The sequence below is a fragment of the Arachis ipaensis genome, chromosome B7 (assembly GCF_059453495.1).
Source record: "Arachis ipaensis isolate K30076 ecotype BB chromosome B7, ASM5945349v1, whole genome shotgun sequence".
Lineage (NCBI taxonomy): Eukaryota > Viridiplantae > Streptophyta > Magnoliopsida > Fabales > Fabaceae > Arachis > Arachis ipaensis.
Window position 1 is genome coordinate 124,831,107 of NC_142442.1, and position 23,504 is coordinate 124,854,610.

Sequence of the window (23,504 nt, forward strand, 5' to 3'; positions counted from 1 at the left end):
TATTATCCAATTTTACAATTATTAGATTATTTTCTATATTTAAACTATAAAGTTGATAGTTATGAAACAATAAGGATTTTATATGACTTGGACTAAATAATTAATATTTTAAAATATTGATACTGCTGTTTTGGAAAGATAAATGATTTAATTATATTATTTCTAATTATTTGATTTGGACATTTTATTAAAAATAATTTATAAAATTGATGAGCAAATAGTATTTTCTATATACAATTAGTGTTGGATTTAATTTGGGTTTTAGTTATTATATTATTTCTAATTTTATTTGAAATTATCAAATTACCCCTAACCCTAATTTTCAAAATAATGAAACCCTAACCCAGTGACCCATTACCCGACCTGGTTCCCTTCCACCTACACTCAGCTCCCAAACCCAGCCGCAACACACAGCAGCAATAGTTGCAAAAAGAAAGGAACGAAGAAGGGAAGGGATAGGGGGAGAAGGGGGAAGCAAGGAAGGGAGATCCGAGAGGGGAGGAGGGCGACGCAGCCGTCGAGCCCGTCACCGTGCCGATCGTCTTCCTCGCTGCCAGCGCCGTCGTTGTCACCATCGATGGAGGAAAGAAGGGAGAGCGCTCGCGAGGAGCTGCTGCAGAAGCAACCGCTATGCATCCTCGTGCCGTCGCTGGAGATCTGGCCGTCGTCGCCGATCATCCTTGCGCCGCGTCAGAGACAGAACTGCGAACTGAAGGGAGCGCGACCCATAGCCACAGACGAAGAAGAAAGAACGCGCTCGGGAGGGTGAAGCCACCACTGCCGTGAATGGGGGTCGTTGCCATCGCCCTGTACGGCGCCGCCGGAGGGCCAGAACGCGATGGAGGAGAAGTCTACCTTTGCCACTGCCTTTCATTGCCACCTACCTCCGCCACTGCTGGTCTGCTGTTCTGCGGTGCTTAGCTGAAGCTTCTGCACTGTTGCCGGAGGTCTGTAGTTGCCGGAACACACCGCTGCTGTTGCAGCCGGAGGAGGAGGAAACTTTGCCGCTGTTCTGGTCACCAGGAGCAGTGTCGTGGCCACCGGAACCACCGCCGGGGATGCCGCTAATTGGCTCGGTCACTTCTTCTTAGTCGTGGTAAGGGTCTTGTGATTAGTTTTGGTCCATTTTGAATTCCGAGAATACTATAGTCACTGCATGTTGGTTTCAGTTGTCGTGGTCGGAATTCGTCGCCGCTGTCACTTGAGGTGGCTATCGGGCCGCCGCCGAACTGGCTCGGAGAACGCCGCTGTTTTGATTCAAGCGTTCTTTCTTAGTTTCAGTAAGTATTTATGTTTCGAAAGCCCTGCATTAGTGTTCTATTCCGTGTAATAAAGTGCTTACGATGTTGATGGTTCTAGGAGTTAGAATCTGATTTGCTTGTGCCGCTTGTAGCTATTTCTGCTTTTGAGAGAGCAAGCAGAGCCAAAGTTTTGATTGCCAATTATTTCGGGTTGAGACAAAAAGAAATTTATGAGGAGTTTGGACTATGGTTTTGCATTTTGAGGTAGGGGCAAATTCCGAAAACTATATTTTATATATTAGAATTATTACATATAGATATTGATGTGAGGTAATGTGAAAAATAGAATACACTTTTGGACTCAGCCTGGTTAACTTTAATTGATTTGATTTTGATAAATGAATTGTTGAACCATTTCTTTAAAGCTTTGGAAATGATTTTTATCGGCTGATAATGAATTGATTTTGAAACAGTTTCCTTGAAATATGAAAATGAGGTGACTGTTGGATTTAGCTTGCTTTTGAACTGATTTTTGGATCTGGACTGTTGAAAAGGATTGTGGAACAGTTTAGTTGGGACCCAAACCAGGTGGCAAAGTCCAAGTTTTAGGGGAAGTTTTGCCAAAATTCCGGTAGAATCTGGGACTTTATTGAAATGTTGTCTAGAAAAATTATGAGTTAAAAACTTCTACCATTTTATTTGAATTATCAAGAAAAGGATGATTCATGTTTTTAAAATGAATTATTAAAGAGGAAATTGTGATTTAGTCTTGTTTCTTAAGAAAAGCATTGTATCTCTTTGGGAAAAAGTTATTTAGATGAAACTTATGTTTTAAAGCTGTTTCAAATGTAAAAAGGGCTAAGTTTTTGGATTTGACTGGAGGGTTTCAATTAGAGGAGTTTCAGTGACTTTGAAAGAACTTGAACGTCTATTGACAAGTTTCATTTTAAAACGTTTTGGGAAAAGTTTTAAGTACTCCTTGAATTTTGAATTTTTGCAAGAGAAACAATTTTTAGCAGTTTGAAGTGCTTTAGAATTTATCATGGGGTTGAAGCTGGTTTTGCTTAAGTAAAGGAAACAGCTTTGAAAGGAGTAATTGATTACATGACTCAGTTTGGCTTAGATCCTATTTTATTACTCAAATCAGGAAGCCAATGTTTTAATGATTTTAAGTGAATTTGACGAAATGAGTTATGTTATTCTCCCCTAAAGACTTGAGACTCTGCCGAGAAAATTTTGTTATAAAATCCTGTTGTTGGATGGATGATTGTGAATATTTCAAAATGAATCCTTAACTTGCCATGGTTGTGGAAGTTTTGGAAAGAGAATGCCGAGGGTGGCTTTGTTTTAAAAAGGGAACTTACTTTGAGTAAAAGTGGCTTATGAGCCTGAGATGATTTGAGAAATGAGATCTTTAAAGCCAAGACTGAAAAGAGTTGAAATTCGATTTCAAAGTGAAATGATTGAGAAAAAGTGATTTATGGCTTAAATGCCGATTTTATGAATTTGATGATGTTGAATGGTGGAAGTGCTATTTTGTTATGAGTCGGAATGGCCGTGTATGATAATGAATCATGGCTGATTGCAAAATAAGTTATGAGCCGGATGGCTGACTATGAATTATGAATTTAAGCCGGATGGCTGAGATGAATGTTGATTCATGGCTGAGAATGAATGTATATATGCTGAAATATTGATAATTGTGAATTTGCACTTCCACTATCTGAGGCATGAGTTTCCCTGGAAGAAAGCAGTGGCTAGCCACCATGTGCTCCAGGTGGAGACTCGATACTCTGCTGACCCTATGTCGTAAGTGTGGCCGGGCACTTGGATGAGCTCGCCCCCGTGAATATACACCAGTGAGGGTGTTGGATATGGATTATGATTATGATCATGATGATGATCGAGAAATAACTCGAGTTGGGATGCACAATAGAGGGACAGTCCAATGGTTAGCTACCAGGACTTGTCGGGTTGGCTATATAATCGACAGATGATATCATCAGCCACTAGGACAGGCATGCATCATATGCATTTATATGACATTGTTTGGGTGTGCATATTGTACTTGGTTTGTCTTTGTGATTTCTTGTGATTAACTGCTAATTGTTCTACTTGCTGTAATTGTTTGTTTGTGCTTGAACCTTCCTACTTGTGTTTGCGACTGAAACTCTGTTGGATTGTGGTGGATTGGCTGCTGTTGGATTGTTTGGGCCTAGGGCCGCAGTTGAAATGAGATGGACCAATGGTTGGTTTCGTTTTTGTGTTTTTGGTTTGGAAAAGTATGAAACGCTAATTTGGTTCAGCATAGATAAACCCTTTTGAAAGGCTTTTGAGTTTTTCATAATTGAACAGTCCCTCTTTCAGAAAAGATTTCAGACTTTACTTTTATTGTAAACCGTTATTTTTGAAAAAAGAGGCATAAGACGGTTATTAATCACTGGTACGGTTTACCTTCACGTATCATATTACAGTAATTCCCAAAAACCATCTACTGAGAACCCTTTCGAGGATGATGTTCTCACCCCCTTTACAATTTTTCCCTTTCAGGATATGGACGCAGAAGTCACGAAGAGCTTATCTAGTTGACGTTGTGATGTTTTGTATTGCTTTAGTTATTGCTTATTGTTCCCTTGCCTTTATCTATATGTATTCTGTAAGAGGGATAGGAATTGTATTGGCTAATGCTGGTAAAGTTATTTATGTATATATATGTATGTACTCTTTGAGAGTTTTTGTAAGTTGTATTGTATGTATGGATGTACGTTACATAATAAAAGTACTTTGGAGCGGTGTTGCGGTTTAAAGTTTTAAATAGGCTCATATTTTAGTATTAAATAGTATAAGAGTCGTCATAATGTCCAAGCTATCAGAGTCGCGCAGCCGGAAGCGTGAGCTTTGGTAGTTAGGGTGTTACAATCACCAATGTCCTCCATGGCAAATTGGGACAAATAGTTGAAGTTTGAAAAAATAGGACAATATTTTAGTCTAAATGACACCGAATGAAAGAATTATTTAAGAAGTTTTTGAAATGAAAACTTACAAATAGATGGATGCTAACTTTTTTTGTCAAGAAAAGATAGATGGATGCTAACTTTTTTTGTCAAGAAAAGATAGGTACTTCTTATATTCACTAATGTGGTAGGCTTTCTTGGTTGCTGGATCAATATAATTGTGCCCATGCTTCATCAACATATTATTCTACAAAATGCATTGAAATTGAGGTTAAAGTTTAATAATAGTAGAGCTTACCACAATATCCAATGGCACACAGTATATCTATCCTATCTTTTAGATTTTTTCTTGCTGAAAATTAGACACACTGCGGAAACTACCTATAAAAACAAAGGACCAAAATTTATTACATATATAGCACAATAACTCATAAAAAAAGCATTAGTGTTATAGCAGAAGAATTTACCAGATTTTCTATAAATTCTTTTGGTCTTAAAGATGCGAAGTAATATCTAGCTCCCTCCAATAGATTTTTATGGTCCAACCTGAATATGATGTTCCATTCATTGCTATTCTCATATTTGAAATTCTTGATATTTGTGGACCAATGATAGCATTTGTCATTAAGCTCTTCTGTTATTTTCTTTTGCTTTACTTGAGTCTTGAACTTTTCAAGAATGCTCAGACTTGACTACACATCTTATATTGGTTGTGGACTTGTCTCCTTGGCATATTACAATGTTGTTGCAATCCCAACATTCATAACCTCTACCAGCTTTTTTAACTCATCAACCAATATAGGGCTCTGTTGACTTTTAATTTTTGGAGATTTTCCCTTGTCGCATGGTGGTTCATCCTCTTAGGTAATTGTAGCTTCATTGGTTGATTGACTTATGCCAAGGTTAAAGAATGGTGCACCAAAGTCATCATCCAATGCAGCATTTGCAACCATCAGTAATCTAGCTTTGAGATCTTGAGTCAGTGGAAGACTGTAGGATGACACATAATATTGTTTAAGAATGCACCGAAATTGTTAAAAAAAAAATTAATTAAAACTTATGTATTAAGAGGGACTTTGTGCTGAGTTTTCTCTGGAAGAGCTTCCTCAAGAGCTTCTTGATGAGATTGTGGAGGACTGCAGGATGAGACATAAAATTGTTTAATAAAACACCGAAAAGAATTATGCTTTGAAAATGAATTTAACTAGAACTTACACTTTAATAGTTTCTTCTTGCAAATATTTATTTATGGGAGATTGTGTAGTAGTTTGTTGTTGAGTATGTGGAAGGATGGAGATAAAGGTTTCTACTAAAGGAGTAATTGCTCGAAGTGGCACTCTAATGAAGACAAACAGGTACGATGCTTAACAAATTTTGGTAAATCATTAATGCAAAGATTAAAACAGGAAAGTAAATTGAAAAACTCACATATTCAATGGTTTAGATTGGGACTAAGTTTGTTTTCGTAGCACAAGCATTTGATCTTCGGGATAGTCCCAATATTAATAGTTGAGTTACTCATAAATAAAATTTGGTGTTAATTAAGTCAAAAAAATTAAATGAAATATAAAAGCTTATTATTATGAACTAAACTGAATACTTTACTCAGTTGTCATATTTTGGTGAATCTTCCATCCTTTCCTGTAGTTGCAACTCCTTCTCTATTCTTGCTTGTTTAACTAGTATAGCTCCTTGAACAAGGTTAGCTTCATCTAGTCATCTTGTACTTTAAATCTGAAATGCACTGAAATTATGTCAACACAACACCTCAATCATTGATTAATAACACTACTTTTGTTGTATGAGAACTTACATAGTTGCAGGCTACAAACTCATTTTTTTCCTTTTTTTTTTGTCTTTTTTTTTTCTTGAAAAACATCTTAATGAATTTTTTTAAAAAAAGATATCAAATTAAAAAACACATTATGATAGGACAAGAAATAAAGAAATGGTAAAAAAAATTATATGGGATCAATTGGTGCATTTACGCACCCTTGAAAACTTGACTGTGTTTGAAACACATGATTATTCTCACTTGAGAGATTTACAGGTGGTATTCTAAGGACAAAATAAACATTATTTAGTAAAACTAGACTAATTATATCAGCTTTTAAGAAATTTTAACAAAGAAACAATATAAGACATTGAATCTTACGTTTGTGAAGAATCGTAGTGAACTTCTGTTGAATCGTGACCACTTCTTGGTTATTTAGATTGAACAAGCTTTCTTTTTTCAGTGGCGTTGCCTTTCCTGGAACATCTTTGTTTTTGGCATACATCCTAGAAAAATAAAGAATGATCAGGCAAATAAACACAATAAATATTTATAAATAACACCGAAAAGTAACACATACCCTTCTGTAGGCTTATCACTTTTTTTCTTCATCCTTCTTTCTATTTTTTCCTGGATTTCTTTGCTTTTGACAAAATACATACAAACATTTCTGTTTATATAGAAAATGTTGATAAAAAATAAATAAAAATTTTATGATAATAACTTCTGAATCTTACTCAAAATCAGAGTCTGTTTCTGTTTGTGAAGATGAATCCATAATAACATATTTTCTCTTTTTGGATTCCATCCTAAAAAATTGCAAACACACGAGATAAATAAACACAATAAATATTTACAAATGACACTGAAAAATAACACTTACTTCTTTATCATTCTTTGTGGTTGCTTTCTTCTCTTTGGTATCTCCTCATAATCAGATTCAAAATCAAACTGATACTCAAAATTATTTCCTCTTTTTGAAAAAGAATTCAATATAACAGGTTTCTTCTTTTCTTGCTTCTTTTTTTTTCTTTTTTCTCGTCTTTTCTTGTTTTGCTTCTCCCCTCAGCTATGCTCTTCTTATGAGGCTCTAAAACATAAAATTATTTAATTAGCACAATATATTTTAAATAATTGCACCAAAATTTAAGGAAATAATTTTTTTCAAATTACCATTTCATCATTTGTCTCACATTCTATCCTCTTAACCATCATCTCCCTTATCCAATGTGTCACCCATGGTAGTCTGGGAGTTCTATCTGCTAGACTATTAATGTATTTAGACTCATGAAAATATATAATTATGAGTGTAAAGCGACAACCATCAACTGTGTATTTGTTTTTCAATTTGCGACTTCTGATTCTTTTGATGAAGAAGTTGAGCACATGAGCAGCCCAATTCCATTCTTATATAGTGTCCACATGAAGAATCAGTAGCATGTGAACCAGAAAAATTTTGCTTATTGTTGTTGGCAACAAGAAGCACTTCTGGATAAATAGGATGAATGTCCTCTTGAATTTTAATTGATTTTCTGGTTCATCCACACTCATCTCAATTAAAGACTTTGTCAAAAATGACAAAGAAGAACTTTTAAAGCCTTCAACAATTTTCTTTTGCTCTTCGTTGATTTTTTTTATAGATAATTTTGTTTGGAAAGAAATCCCCTACAATAGTAGCAAAAATATTTTAATAACACAAAAGTAATATAAAAACAACACCGAAATTTGACTAATGCAATAGATTACAAAAAGAATTTTTACCGATTGCATTTAAGTCAAGGGCATCTCTTGTCTTGGCAGGGGTGATTTTGATTTTCCTGTACTGTATGTCCAGAGAGCTATTATACAAATGAAAGGAATTAGTCAGTTCTTTCAGCAGTTTATGTTTGATGACATTCAAGCTCGGGATATGCCTTATCGCACCAAATTCCAATTCATCCACAAGAGCTTTCTTCTCATCACTCATTTTGTTGAGTATATCTAATATCGATCTTGTGAAGTGCTATAAATCATGAGTTTTCTGTAAATAAATGAAAATTATGTTATATAATTATGTTTATACAACAAAAATAGAGTTGTTTTAACATATATATACTTACATTATATATTGGTGGCTTCTTTTTTAAGATGCTCTTCTCAACAATTTTTTTTATTGTCATTTTTGCTGTGATAAATAAAAAATTAGGTTAATAGATAACAACACTATAGTTAACTCATAATTACACCGAAAGTACTTCTTGATTACTACACTCAAACATGCACAAAATGATACTAGAAGCACTACAACAACCTTCTATTGCCTAATTACACCAAATCCAGGACAACAACACCAATTACACCTCAATTTAGTCAAAATGCACCGAAAGTACTTCTTGAGTACTAGACACAAGCTCAATTCAAAGTATGCAAATCACTCAAACATACACAAAAAACACATGAAATCACTCAAACATACACAAAATAACAACAGAATCACTACAACAACATTTTATGGCTTAATTACACCAAATCCAAGACAAAAATACCAATTATACCTTAATTCAGTCAAAATGCACCAAAAGTATTTATTGGTTACTAGACACAAACTCAGTTTAAGGCATGTAAATCACTCAAACATGCATAAAAACACATAAAAATCACTTAAACATGCAAAATATGACACCAGAAGCACTACAGCAACCTTCTATGGCCTAATTACACCAAATACAGGACAACAACACTAATTACACCTCAATTCAGACAAAATGCACACCAAAAGTACTTCTTGATTACTAGACACAAACTCAGTTCAAAGCATGCAAATCACAAAAATATGCACAAAAGTACATGAAAATCACTCAAACATGCAAAAATGACAACAGAATCACTACAACAACATTTTATGCCCTAACTACACCAAATTCAGGACAAAAATACAAATTCCACCACAATTCAGTCAAAATGTACTAAAAGTACTTACTGATTATTAGACACAAACTCAGTTCAAAGCATACAAATCACTCAAACATGTATAAAAACACATGCAAATCAATTTTGGATCAGAAAAAGTGATTAATATAGGTTAAATGATACCAGAAGCACTACAACAACATTCGTACACCGACCTAACACAGTTATCACAAAATAAACAGTATAAAAAGAACAGTAATATCTATGTTATTGCGAGAACATAAACTGAATCTATTAAATACATAGAAATAAGACTATTTATTGTTTCGCGATAAAAAAAATGCAAAAGAGAAAAGTGAAAAAATATGGAAGATTAGTTTTTGAGTACCTTCAATGATCTTTCGTCTTCTCTTTCGGTGTTTCTTGTTGAAGATTTCGAACGTAGCTCCAAAATTTTCTTGAGTTTTTGCGAAATTTTTATAGATTTTTGAGAGATTTTGAGCGTCATTTGAAGTTTCTTTGTTGTGGTTTTGAGAAAGGAACAATTTTTCATATTAATGTGGCGACTTCAAAACGTCTTGTTGCGTTAGTGAGCAGTGGCGCCAACATGTATGTATACTCTCTCTGTTATAAAGTTGATTTTTGTTGGATTTAGACCAACTTAATTAAATTTAGTTGTCAAAAAAATTTGGGAGCCACTTACATAAAGACGCCTAAAACTTCTTTTTTTAAAAATATTTTTCAGTAATTAAAATTTAACATATATAATCGATTAAATCATGTTATTTTTGTTAAAATTAGGCTAGACAAATTAATTTAATTGAAAAAATAGTGAATCAAATCTTGAACTGGTCTAAATTAATATTATTTTTTTTATAAAAAATGACTATAATACCTTTATTATAGAAAATGATTAAAATACTCTTATTATATATATATATATATATTAATTTTAAAAATTCTAAATCCTAATCCTACGATAGAAAAATAAAGGACTAAAATTTAGGATTCTCAAAATTAATATATATAATAGAAGTTGTTCCGTCCGTTGGCTATACTTCAGCTCAGGTCAAACTATAAATCGGAATCTAGTTAAAACTAAATACACACGTGCTATATCAGGAGTACGTGGAGAGTACGTGTTTTGCTCTCCTAACGGACTTATCCCATAAAATCAAGTAACTATGTGCCAACCCAAATGGGCACAGGAATCTCTCTAAAGAAGCTCACTAAAGAGCAGTTATCACATAATTAGGCCCACTAAGTAACTGCATGTAGCACAGCAATTCTATAAATATCACTTTTGACATGAAGGAGGTATATTATTCACTCTGAATATCATCTCTATTATTCACACTCTTACTAACTTGAGCGTTGGAGTCCCTTTGCAGGTGTCCAACGCCGCCATCCTTACAAGAAGACGATGTTCCTTCCTCTCACTCCCAAGGAAAGCAAGTTCAAGCACTAATAGAACAGGCTATACCTCGGAGTCTATTTTCACACAGGAACATTTGGCACCCACCGTGGGGCAGAAATTAAATAACCCCACGACAACCTTTTGTTATTATTTTTGCAGGTCCACGGCTGATGATGTTGTTCCCCCACTTACTCATGATGAACTGGTGGCAATGAACATCACTCTCCAAGTGGAGGCAAAGAAAATGGCCAATCTTCTGACTGACGGGAGCAAAAACGAGAGAAATAAGAAAGGGGCTGAATAAACTAATTTATGCTCCACCGAAATTCATAAATTTGGAATTATATTCGAGTTCTTAACCAAATTTAACAATCTTTTACAATTTATTAACTTATCATTTATTCTATCTTTTCGGTGATAGTGAATTTTTTTATGTTCATTTTAAATTCACGTATTACTCGTGAATAAGTATTCGCTTTATTCCTTATTTTACATTGCTTTGCTCTAATAATAATATTTATTATTATGCCGAATTCTTCTTTTTTCTTCTTATGTTGCTGACTATAAAAATTTTAAGCGACTTACCATGGTAATGACACTTTTTTTTATTGATTTTTAGCAAAACAGCATAATACATAATTACTTATTCCTATTGACACGTTAATAAGCTACATTTTTTCTTATTCTTTTTCAATTGTTTTCATATATTATTGAAAACTTCTCTATTTGTTGTTTATAATATTATTATTAGCAATTACTGCTTCAACTAATTACTCAATGTTCATGCTGTCTTATTCATATTTTTTCCAATTATTCGGAATGACGGAGCTTAATTTTAACATTAGCCAATAATTTCAGAATAGGGATAAGTACTTTTTTCGTCCCCAAGGTTTGGGGTCGAAATCAAAATCGTCCCTGACTTTTTTTTCTTATTAAAATCATCCTCAACGTTACAAAACGCTATAAAATCGTCCTTTTTTACTTCAATTTTATTTTTTTTACCAAATTACCCTTTATTATTAAAAAATTAAAAAATAAAATAAATATAAAATAAATAAATAAATAAAAAAGAAGAAAAGGGGGTGGGGACTGGGGAGAGAAAAAAAGGGCGGGGGGGGGGGGGAGACCGCGAGAAAAGTTGGGGGGAGGAGGGGGGAGAGAAGGGGGACCACCGCCCTGCCCTGCTGCTTTGCCGTCCTGCCGCACCACACCGCACCGTCGTCCTACCGTCTTGCCGCACCGCACCGCACCACCGCACAAACATCTTCTTCTTCCTCTTCTTCTTCTTCTTCTTCTTTTCCATACCGTCGCACCACCGCACCACCGTCCTGCCGCACCGTATCGCACCGCATCACCGCTTCTTCTTCTTCTTTTTTTTCTTCTTCTTCTGTGAACTGGATTTTTGATGAAATCTGTTGTTGTTGATGAAATTTGTTATTGCTGAAATTTGAATTTCTGAATTTTGAAAAAATTTGTTGTTGATGAAATCTGTTGATGATGATGATGATGACCATGAAGAGAGGGGCATGAGGAAGGGGGTGGGGGTTACGGTGAGGGAGTGGGGTGGGGGGGTTACGGTGAGGGGGTGAGGGGGTGAGTTGTGGAAGGTTACGGTGAGAGGGTGAGGGAGTGGGGTGAGGGGTGGGGGGTTACGGTGAGGAAGTGGGGTGAGGGGGTAGGGGGTCACGGTGAGGGGGTGAGAGGGTGAGTGGTGGGGGGTTACAGTGAGGGGCTTGATGGTGGTGGTGGTGGTGGTGTTGGTGTTGATGGTGGTTGTGGTAGTCTGGTGTTATTACTGTTGTTTGGTGGTCTTGGTGTTGGTGTTGGTTGGTGTTGGTGGTGGTGTTTGTGTTGGTGGTGGTGGTGGTGGTGGTAGTGGTGGTGTTGGTGTTGAATTGTTGATGGTGGTTGTGGTGGTAATGTTGGTGGCAGTGGAGGTGGTGGGGTAAGGAAGGTGAAGAGGAGAATGATGATGATGAGGATATTTTAGTCCAAAAATTCGGGAAAAGATGATTTTAAAGCGTTTTTGAATGTTGAGAATGATTTTAATAAGAAAAAAAGGTCGGGAACGATTTTGATTTCGACCCCAAACCTTGGGGACGAAAAAAGTACTTATCCATTTCAGAATATGTATTTAACAAAATTTATTCTTAATGTATTGGCGATTGGAACAGGACATGTTTAATGTGTCTTCAATTTTTCACCTTCAACTTATGAGAATGGACCTCGATCGTACGCGAGCAAATTTCACCTTCTCCTCCAACTCAAACCGAGTTATAACTTATGAACCTTACCTATAAGTCACCGTTGACATTTCTACTTCGGTAAAATTATGTATATGTATAATCTAATTTGCTCATATAAATCTTTTATGTCAACTTTCAATACATCATAGCTTCCTACGAGGCATCTACTACTCTATATATTCGAATTGCTTCACATTATGTATGTATCTTATCATTTCATATATCAAAATCAATCAATCAATCCATCGGAAAACAAAATTGGCTATTAATCAATCCGAAAAAAATGACTTTTTACCAATCAAAAAATAAACTCAATTAGTAATTATCTCAATTTATTTTTCTATTTTACAATAATTTATGCATGTTTACTTTCAATCCATTTTATTTATGTTACAAATCTTTATTATTCACTCAATATTCAATAATTAATTGTTTGGGCAAGAAATTCGCCAATAAGTTGCTGTGGGTTAGAAAAATTCTCAAGACAATTGATCATTGCATCCTCGGATCATACAATCGATTCGGTCAACGAATACATATTTTTGAACTTTTCAGTCGCATCAATCAAATACTATATGTCATCTATGAAAAATTGTTCTCAAGCAGAAAAGTATCCCCCTACATAATTATATTGTTCGAACAACTCTTACCATTCAATTAGTTTTAATAAATATCGACTAACGGACTAAGTTTGGGGGCTACCACTCATTGAATAGCCATAACTATCTCACATTCTAATCTTTTTTATTCATCTTTATTTATTTGTTTATCTATTTCATCTGTTCGATCGTTTACAATCTTTCAATATCACTTTTTCACTACCAATTTTTTTTTTCATTTTTCGGAAGCTCAACCTGTTTAATTGAAAATTTTCACAGATCAAGCTTGGAGGCTATGTTCCGTCCATTGGCTATACTTCGGCTCAGGTCAAACTATAAATCGGAATCTAGTTAAAACTAAATACACACATGCTATATCAGGAGTATGTGGAGAGTACGTGTTTTGCTCTCCTAACGGACTTATCCCATAAAATCAAGTAACTACGTGCTAACCCAAATGGGCACAGGAATCTCTCCGCAAATCTCTCTAAAGAAGCTCACTAAAGAGCAGTTATCACATAATTAGGCCCACTAAGTAACCGCCTATAACACAGCAATTCTATAAATATATCCACTCCTGATATGAAAGAGGTACGTTATTCACTTTGAATATGATCTCTATTACTCACACTCTTACTAACTTCAGCGTTGGAGTCCCTTTGTAGGTGCCCAACGCTGCCGTCCTTACAAGAAGACGATGTTCCTTCCTCTCACTCCCAAGGAAAGCAAGTTCAAGCACTAAGGCTACGTTTGTTTTCAAAGACACATGACATTGAGATAGAGACAATAGAGACACTAAGAATTATTGTTTGTCTATTGTGTTTGGATACGATGTACAAAACACTAATGTAATGTCCAGTATTATGTTTGGATACACATGGACAAGACTAAAATATTATATGAAATGACTAAAATAACCATATGATTCCAAATTTTCTATATCAAGTACAAACTAATTTAATAGAGAATGAGAGTACGTAGGAATACAGACGAAACTTGAAAAAATGTTTGAAGAGACCAAAAATTTTAATAAAAAAATATATAATAGTATTTATATTAAAATAAAAATTATAAATATATTTATTTTTTTTTAAATTCATTATTAATATGTAGGAATACATATGGTTAAGATTAATAAAAAAATAGATCTGAGTTTGATTAATAAAAAATTTTGTTTAGGTTAATAAGCCAAATTAATTTTAAATAAAAAATCAGTTTTAAAAAAGAATCTGTTTTTACATGAAAAAAATAATTTTTGCACATAAAAATTTATTTTTATTTAGAAAAATATTTTTTTATCTAAAAAATGATTTATTTTTAAATTATATAAAATCAATTACAACTTATAAATTATTTTTTAGCATTTTAAAAGATCAATTTTACCTCTAATAATATTTATCTTTCAAAAGTTTCAAGACTAATTATAGGAAAAATAAGAAGAGATAATAGTGGAATAATAAAAAATATCTATGGACAAAAAGGAAAACAAAATTTATAAAAAAGTCCGTGTCCACTCTTCCAAATCTCGTGTCTATCATTGTCCTTCGTAAAAAAAGTAGACACAAAAATATAAAAAACTGTCTCGAAGACAATGTGTTCCATGTCCATGTCTCTACTTCCAAACACATTTTAAATATGTATTGTCCATGTCTCTGTGTCCTGTTTCCGAAAACAAACTCTACCTAACATAACAGGCTATACCTCGGAATCTATTTTCAGACACGAACAGAAGTATTTTAGTCATTTTCTATAATAGGGTATTGTAGTCATTTTCTATAAAAAATAATATTAATTTAGACTCGTTCAAGATTTGATTCACCATTTTTCGGTCAAATCAATTTGTCTAGTCTAATTTTGACAAAAATAACACGATTTAATCAATTATATGTGTTAAATTTTAATTATTAAAAAACATCTTTATAAAAAGGCGTTTTCAGCATCTTTATCTAAGTAGGCTCCCAAAAAATTTTATATATAACATAATTAATAATTTTTTGTTACCAAATATTTTCGGCGTGAATGTTTATTATTGTGTATTTATTGTAGTAGATTACAGGCGACAGCTACAAAATCTGGTCACCATGTGGTATCTATGCTATAAAAAGCTTAAAAATTCTTCAGTCAATACTCCTAACAAAATCCTTTGATTTAACCAATTCTATGGTGATTTCATTTTAATTTAGTTAATGCTTATGTGCTATACTTATTCACAGTGCTTGGAGGAAGATTCGGTTGATGGGACATAGTTTTCAGATGAAGATGTGATTGTTCACCATTTGCCTATGCAAGAGAGGAAGAAAAACTGAAAGGAAAATAAATGGTATGACCATGAACCCTCAACAACATTGAATGCGTGTTCCTATGAGGGAAGTCTCCTTAAAAACAACGCTTGCTATGGCGAAGAAAAAGAAACCCAGCAAATATAAAGAGAGGACATCAGCGATACTCTTTTCCAGTTTTGTGTCTCATTCAAGTAATGTTTACTCTGTACGGAAGGGAGAAGCTTCTCTTAATTCCCAAACACATTTTTATTCCGTAATCAATTTGGCTATTCCTGAACTGTGCATGTAATAAATTATTGACTAGAATCAAACTTTAAGAACATTTACATAGAAAAGTATAATGTTTTTTTTTTTAAAAAAAATTGTTAGTTGATTTTTATCATCAACCGACGCTATTTTTACTGACTTTATTACCACATTAATGAGATACATTCTCTGCCGTTCCATGGATCACGGTACAAGGATATGTACCCTACTACCCTGTAAAGTAAAAGGTATACCCTCAATATTTTAAATTCAAGTTAGAATAGCAGTCTACATAGACATATCAATGATGATGAGTTAATGATGGCATGACGAAGAAAACAGAGAAGCTTAGATGAGGGTCCCAATCCGAAACCTGAAAATGCTAGCAAACCATCCACGACAAGTCCATAACCAGCAATGTGAACCCTACCCACATGTACCACCCTTCATATATTCTTGACTTTGCCTCCCAAACCCTGCACCCCATCCAGCTACTCTTTCTTTTTTCTCCACATTTTTTAATTGATATTTTCATTACTAGAGGGAGACCAAAAGCGTGTTTGAAACCTCATTCTCCACATTCTCCAATTATAAGCCACCTCATAGATCCCAAAATTCAAACCCAGCTCAGAGTCTCACACCCACACGCCATTTTCCATTCTCAAAAGATTAACAAAACTATGCAATCTAGATTAACAAAACCAAAAACATTACTACTCTTCTTCACAGGTCTCTTATTGCTTCCATGTTCATGTTTATGCTCTTCCACCACCAACAAAGCCAAAAACGCCACCATTATTCCCCATCAGTTCAAGGAAGCACCTCAATTCTACAACTCCCCGGACTGCCCCTCCGTCATGGACACCGACAGCGATGACACTAACACCGATACGGACACGGACACGTACATATGCTCGGAGGAAGCAGTACACGTGGCAATGACTCTAGACACAACATACATCCGAGGATCCATGGCTGCAATCCTTTCAGTCCTCCAACACTCTTCCTGCCCACAAAACATCTTCTTCCACTTCGTCTGCTCCTCCAACGCGTCACTCCTACGCGCCGCCATCTCCAACTCCTTCCCTTACCTCAAGTTCCACCTTTATCATTTCGACAACGCCACCGTCTCCGGCCTCATCTCCACCTCAATCCGCTCCGCACTTGACTGCCCTCTTAACTACGCCCGCAGCTACCTTGCCAATCTCCTTCCACTCTGCGTCCGCCGCGTCGTCTACTTGGACTCCGACCTCATACTCGTCGACGACATTGCGAAACTCGCAGCCACCCCACTAGGCCAAACGGCGGTTCTTGCAGCGCCGCAATACTGCAACGCGAATTTCACAGCATACTTCACACAAACATTCTGGTCGAATCCTTCTCTGTCGCTTACATTCGCGAACAGAGAGCCTTGCTACTTCAACACAGGGGTCATGGTGATCGATCTGGATCGGTGGCGCCATGGAGATTACACGAGGAAGATCGAGGAGTGGATGGAGGTGCAGAAGAGGACGAGGATCTACGAGCTTGGTTCTCTGCCACCGTTTCTTCTTGTTTTCGCTGGAAATATTGCTACTGTGGATCATAGGTGGAACCAGCATGGTTTGGGTGGTGACAATTTTCGTGGTTTGTGCAGAGATCTGCACCCTGGTCCTGTGAGTTTGTTGCATTGGAGTGGCAAAGGTAAGCCATGGGTGAGGTTGGACGCTAATAGGCCTTGCCCTTTGGATGCTCTTTGGGCACCTTATGATCTGTTGCTCACTCCATTTTCTCTTGATTCTTGAAGCTAGCTATCTAACATGCTTCGATTATCATTCACGTGTTTATAAAATTTTGGATTATTCGATCTATACATATATACAGATATACATAAATACATATATAGGTACATATTATGCGATTTGAAGAAGGAGGAAGAGTGCAGAGAGGGTAACAAAGATTCAGATATGAAAGGTGAAGGTGACTAGTGATGATAGTATGATATTCATTTTCCAGCAGTGACGGATAGATAATTGATCCAATTAATAATTGTCTACTCTGTTATATTACTGTTGTTGTATCCAATAACTGTGCATATCATAATAATTCTCAAGAGCTCCTTATTTTTAAGCTGGATGCCTGAATTATACTTCTTAAAAATAATAATAAAATAAAGAAATGTGTAGACAATTATTCATATTATTTCCTGAATTTTATGCTTTCTTTTCTCGTTTAGTCGTTTTATTTTTCCATCATCGTTATTATACATGCTAGCTGTGCTGCTGATAATTGTTATATATGGCCAAGCTATGTGCAAAAGTGGCAATGACATTGCTCCTGAGACAACCATACATGGGTCGATTCCTGGCTATAGCTGAGATATGGTTTCAATACGTGGCTGTGTATATATGCATTTCAAAAGAAAAAAAAAATTCATATGTATCATAAATAAATATCAAACTTCTTTGAAATAAAGAGATTTATAAAATAAAAAAAAATAAATTTTAGTCAACTTTAAATCAAAATAATAAAATTTACATATGTATAAAAATAATAAATTTAATAATAATGAGATTCTTATTTTTTTACTTTAGTATATTATTTTGTATGCACCACCAGATCCTCAAATAATACATTACAGTAACATGGTCAATGACTATTGAACATGACTATCCATCATTTGACAACCTGTAAGATATTATTATTCTTCCAATTCATTTCATTCCCACTTGTTCTTCCTTATTCCCGTTCCCAACCTTAAAATAACCACTGTTTATATCCTTTACACAAAAAAGGCTTTAATTTTATATGTTCTTTTTTATTTGAAAATTTGCAAAAAGAAAAGGCAGTGTCGGTGGTGGAATATAATGAACGAAAACTTGGGAGGACATCAAGATATCTACCAACGCGAAGCAAGTTTACAAAGATTAAGCATGGAAGAATCCCGTAAAATGATCATAATTTATTATTTTTTATTATTATTTAATTATTAATTTAATTTTTTAGTTTAATTTTTTTAATTTAATAATTTAATAATATATTTTATTTTATATTTTTATCATTAATAATAATAAAAAATAAATTTTGATAATTTTTTAGTATTTTTTTAAATAAATTGAAGTTAAGACTTGTTAGTTATATATATATATATATATATATATATATATATATATATATATATATATATATATATATATATATATGTGTGTGTGTGTGTGTGTCTAAAATGAAGTCTATTTATCTCCAAATAAATCAGACGTAGTGGTAATATATTTTTACAATATTCTGAAAATTAGATTGATTATTAAACTGTTTTAATTATTGATTTATTGGTCTAACTAATTTAACTGTTGATTCAATTAAAAAAATTATTTTATAATAAAATAATAAATAAAATATAAATAAATACACTAAAATATAATTATAGTCTAATATAAATTTTAAGATATAATCAAAATTTGAAATACTATATAAACTAAAGTGTTATGATTTTATTAAAATACAAATACAAAAGTCAATTAACAAAAAAAAATTTAAACACAAAATAATAATATAAAAATTTATCATCAATTATCAAAATCTGCAAAAATTTGGTTGCCTATTGTGAAGTGCTCCATTGTTATTTCGCTGAACAAATTGGTCCCCAACTATTATTCTTGCCTAACATAATATATAATTAACCATTGCATAATCTTAGTTAATTTGATCAAAGTCATCAAACCAATGCTTTAATATGCTATAGAATACTATTCGAAAAATAAATTATTTTAGGCTTTCAGGTACACTACAATATTTTTGAGCTATTACAACATGTGCAATATATAACACTTAAAAAGTGTTGTCTAAAGCGATTAAAAGCATCACTTAAAATTTATTGTAAAAAAATAAGGCTAATACAACACTTTGTTAATAAGTATTATTTTTGATCAATTTAAAAAACATATAAAAAAAGTTGCTTTAATAAATTAAACAAACAACATTTATAACATTTATATATTACTCTTTATAAGAGTTGCTTTTAAATATATAATAAACTTCTGGTGAAAAGCGTTGCTTAAATTTTTTTCATCCAAATTTTAATTCCCCTTGAAACCAAAAATAGGAAAGAAAACAAGCGATAATTGATTCATCACCTCCTCACTCCTGTTAGTCTATTACTTAGAAACAGAACTCAAATCCTACTATTTTAGAATCAAAATCCTAACCCCAACCCTAGGTCAGTTTCTCAATTTGACGACATTGACTCGCGTTCTGCGTTCCTTTCTCTCGCCATTGTCCTGGAAGGTTCTTTCGAGTGGATGCGCCAGCTCCATGGAGGCTTGCTCGGGCGGCGCGTGTGAGTTTCATGGTTGATTGCGGAGGCGCGTTGGTCTCTAATCTCTCCCAGACAAACGCTTGGATGGCGTTCAGAATCAAAATCATGAATAACCCTAAATCCCTAATCCCTAATCCCATCTGTAACACAATTTTCCCAATTTCACAACACTGATGCGCGCATTCTGCGTTTCTCTCTGCTCCGCCGAGTTCTGTTTTACTCCACCGTGTTCTTCTGCTCCGCCGTGTTCTTCTCCTCGCATCGAGTTCTGCTTTGCTCCACCATGTTCTTCTGCTCGCGCCGAGGTTTGCTCTGCTCCGCTATGTTCTTTTGCTCGCACCTTGTTCTTCGTTCTCTCGCGCTGAGTTCTGCTCCACTCCTCCGTATTCTAAATTGGGAGAAGTAGCTACTTATGCAAAAATAGTGAGAAATGTGACCTTGTTTTTCTTTTCCTTAATATTTTAGGAATTTCATGTAACTCAATTAGATTACAGAAATGCTATCTGCAGATAAATGTGAGGTATGTTCCTTTTGTCTTGAAATATGTCATTTAATTTTAAGTTTAAGAAATTAGAAGAATAAACCCTCAGTTGCTGCTATTTTATAGGCAGAGTTGTTAAGCAAGAAATATGAGGAGAAGTACAAACATTGTAGCAGAAATAACATCCAAATTGATTGTTGAAGAAGCTAAATTTTGTGATATACAGGTAATTAGAAATTTGCATTATTATTTGGCAAATAGTAAAAGAATTTTAGGGAAGAATGAATTGTTATTAGCCTTGCTTAATGGAGATAAATGTAATTATAAAGGTAAGAAGAATGAGATTTTGCAACAGGAAGGGAGAGAAGAAATGGATTTTTCTGTGGTCTGAGGTTCTTCTTATGAGGATTTTGCTCCTACTTAATTGGTCTACTTAAAGAGTTTTTGTTTTTAGTAATTGACTGTGTGGGATTGGCTTGGTTTTTTCTAGTTTTGAAATTTTGGCTTGTGTGGGATTCATCTATACTGCCATCACAGTCGGTATGATGCTGCCTCTTTCTTTTCCCTTTTTTGTTTTAGTGTTTTTGGTGATTTGATCCCTAATTCTAATACTGGTGACTTGTTGTAGTGAGTTTGAACTTATTTGAGAAAAATAATGGAAGGATCACTTCCAATTTTCTTACTGATCTTGTACTTTTGTATTTTCTTTCACAAGTCTTTACTCTTCATACAAGCCTTTCTCCCACCTTCAGCTCTCTGACCTTCTCTATTTTGCTATACATAAAATTTATAGAAAATGGTAGTTATGAAATTCATGCTGGTCTGTTTGTAGAAGAACAAAATTGGTAGCAAAAGAGATGTGTTTCTTCAACAAGGTGTGTGCTTTTTGCGGTCTTTACTACTAATGAAATCTGTTTTACTTTGTTCTGTCACTAACAATGTGCTTTTTGTTTTAGTAATTACTATTATTTATTAGTTATCATAATTGTCATTAATGCTATTTATTTATTTTGAAATGTTTCAATTTTCAAGCATAATGGTAGTGACTAAATCCGGGCAAAGGAAAAAATAGAAGATGAAAGTTTTGAGCTTCTCTTAATGTCTCTGAAAAGATTTTGTATTGGAGAATTAACAATCTATATATAATAATCCATTTGCTACTAAGCTACTGTGAAATGAATAGCTTAGGATCTATACTGAAACGAGGATTAAGTGAAATTTGAACACACTATCATTGTAGGTAATTTGAATTGTCTGGAAAAGAATAATTTTAAAAAATAGGTAATCTATTATATAAATGAATTATAAGGATTAAAAAATAGGTAATTTGAATTGTCTAAAACAAAATCTAATTAAACTTCAGCTCCTTGTTGATTTAATCCACAACAGATTTGATGTCTATTTAAGGGCTCATTGGTCTTCATCTATATGTATGACTGTATATATTCATTTGCATTTCAGAAACAAACCATAAATGGACACTAAAAAGAAGCAGCAGCTTTCTCCTATGGATCTCCCAACGAAATTGTTAAGAGGAATTTTGTTAAGGTTACCAGTGAAGTCCGTTTTTCAATTCAAATGCGTCTCTAAGCAATGGCTCTCTCTGTTATCTGATTCCCACTTTGCAAAATCGCATTTTGATCTTACCAACAATATTAATAATAAGCTCTTATATTTGTCCCATGATTTATCCGGTGATTATTCTAACGCTTATCGTGTAAAAATAGCAGGAACATCAATTCATCATGATTATAGGGTTCATCTTCATGCAATTTGTAAGCATGAAAGCACTAGGATTATCGGTTCATGCAGAGGCTTCGTACTGTTGAAGAATGACGCAATGCTGATTCTTTGGAACCCGGTAACTGATTTTTATACACTAGTGGCATATCCAGATCTCGATTTCTGGAATTTGGATTTTCCTTGTTCATATTTCTTTTGTGGTGGTGTCGGGTATGAAAAATCCACTGATGACTATTTAATATGCAATGCTAGACCTAAAATATGCCAAGTGCTACTGCATGCACAGTTTCAACAAAAATTGGAACCAGTTTTGAGTCTGAATCATGAATCTTTCTAAATAGTTTGATACCATGAATTTTGTTACTCAATTCTAAGACTAATCCAACGGTTCAATAGTGCTTGGTCAAAGCAATCCATAAGATCTTGTCTCCTTCAATTCTCTTTTGGGAAATATTTTTTGTAATGAAAAATTTACTTGCAAACAAGTCATGTATGCATTTATTTTTATTTTTGAAAATTTAAAATTATAAAATTCACTTAAAAAGGATTAAAAGCTTTATAATATCCCATTCTTATATACTTTGTTTCCATTGTTGAAATTGTCTGAAAAAAATAATTTTCAAGTATTGCTGAAGTCAAAATTTTATTATTTCTGCTAGCCCTTATTTATTGCCTTCTGTCTGGAATTTTCTATAGCACTGGATATAATGATGATCTCCCTTCTCTCCTACATTCATTTCTACAGCCCTTTATCACGGCAAGATCTTGTTAGTTAAAAAATAGCAATGGAGAAGAGACAGCTTCTTGAAGCTGATGAAAAAGTTTCTTAACTTGATACTTTGATATGCTCAATTATACTCTTTATTCAAGTTACATTGATGAATTGCTTATTATAATTTTTTAATTTTAATGATAAGTTACTTATTTTTTGTTGTGTATTATTTGCAGATTTAGCATATAGGACAAGTCAAGCATGGATGGATATAAAATATGCAAGTAGATTGACATCTTTTTAATAAATATTAATTACTATTTTGTTATGACAATTATTGTTAGACAAGAATTTTATTATTTTGTTGAGAATTATTGATGAACATGTATTTGAAATACTAATTGAATTTTTTAATATCTATTTTAGTTAGAATTTTATTATTAGTTATTTTGTCTCTTATAATTTTTTTCTATTGTATACAAATTTATTTATTAATTAAAATAATTACACATGTATGAACAAAAAAATTTATTGTAAATTTTATATTTTTGTATTTTTATTACAAAAATAATTTTTATTTTTATCAAAAGGGCAACCCTTTTATTAATTGCATATTTTGAATATTA

The 23,504-nt window shown here is 33.7% G+C and overlaps 1 protein-coding gene and 1 long non-coding RNA gene across 3 annotated transcripts; both read left to right on the forward strand.

Moving 5' to 3' along the window:
• Window positions 1-15,884: 15,884 nt before the first annotated feature.
• On the forward strand, window positions 15,885-17,862 carry LOC107610160 (putative galacturonosyltransferase-like 1). Its single transcript, XM_016312252.3, has one exon. The coding sequence runs from the start codon at window positions 16,083-16,085 to the stop codon at window positions 17,430-17,432; it is 1,350 nt and encodes a 449-aa protein (XP_016167738.1). The 5' UTR covers window positions 15,885-16,082; the 3' UTR covers window positions 17,433-17,862.
• A 1,815-nt stretch (window positions 17,863-19,677) lies between these two features.
• On the forward strand, window positions 19,678-22,285 carry LOC107608329 (uncharacterized). 2 transcript variants are annotated; one of them, XR_015892235.1, is made up of 5 exons: window positions 19,680-20,247; window positions 20,408-20,462; window positions 20,550-21,298; window positions 21,885-21,971; window positions 22,154-22,285. It is a non-coding gene; the product is annotated as an uncharacterized LOC107608329 (long non-coding RNA). The 2 variants fall into 2 exon arrangements; XR_002350289.2 differs by having other exon boundaries at window positions 19,678-20,247; window positions 20,550-21,971.
• Window positions 22,286-23,504: the final 1,219 nt, after the last annotated feature.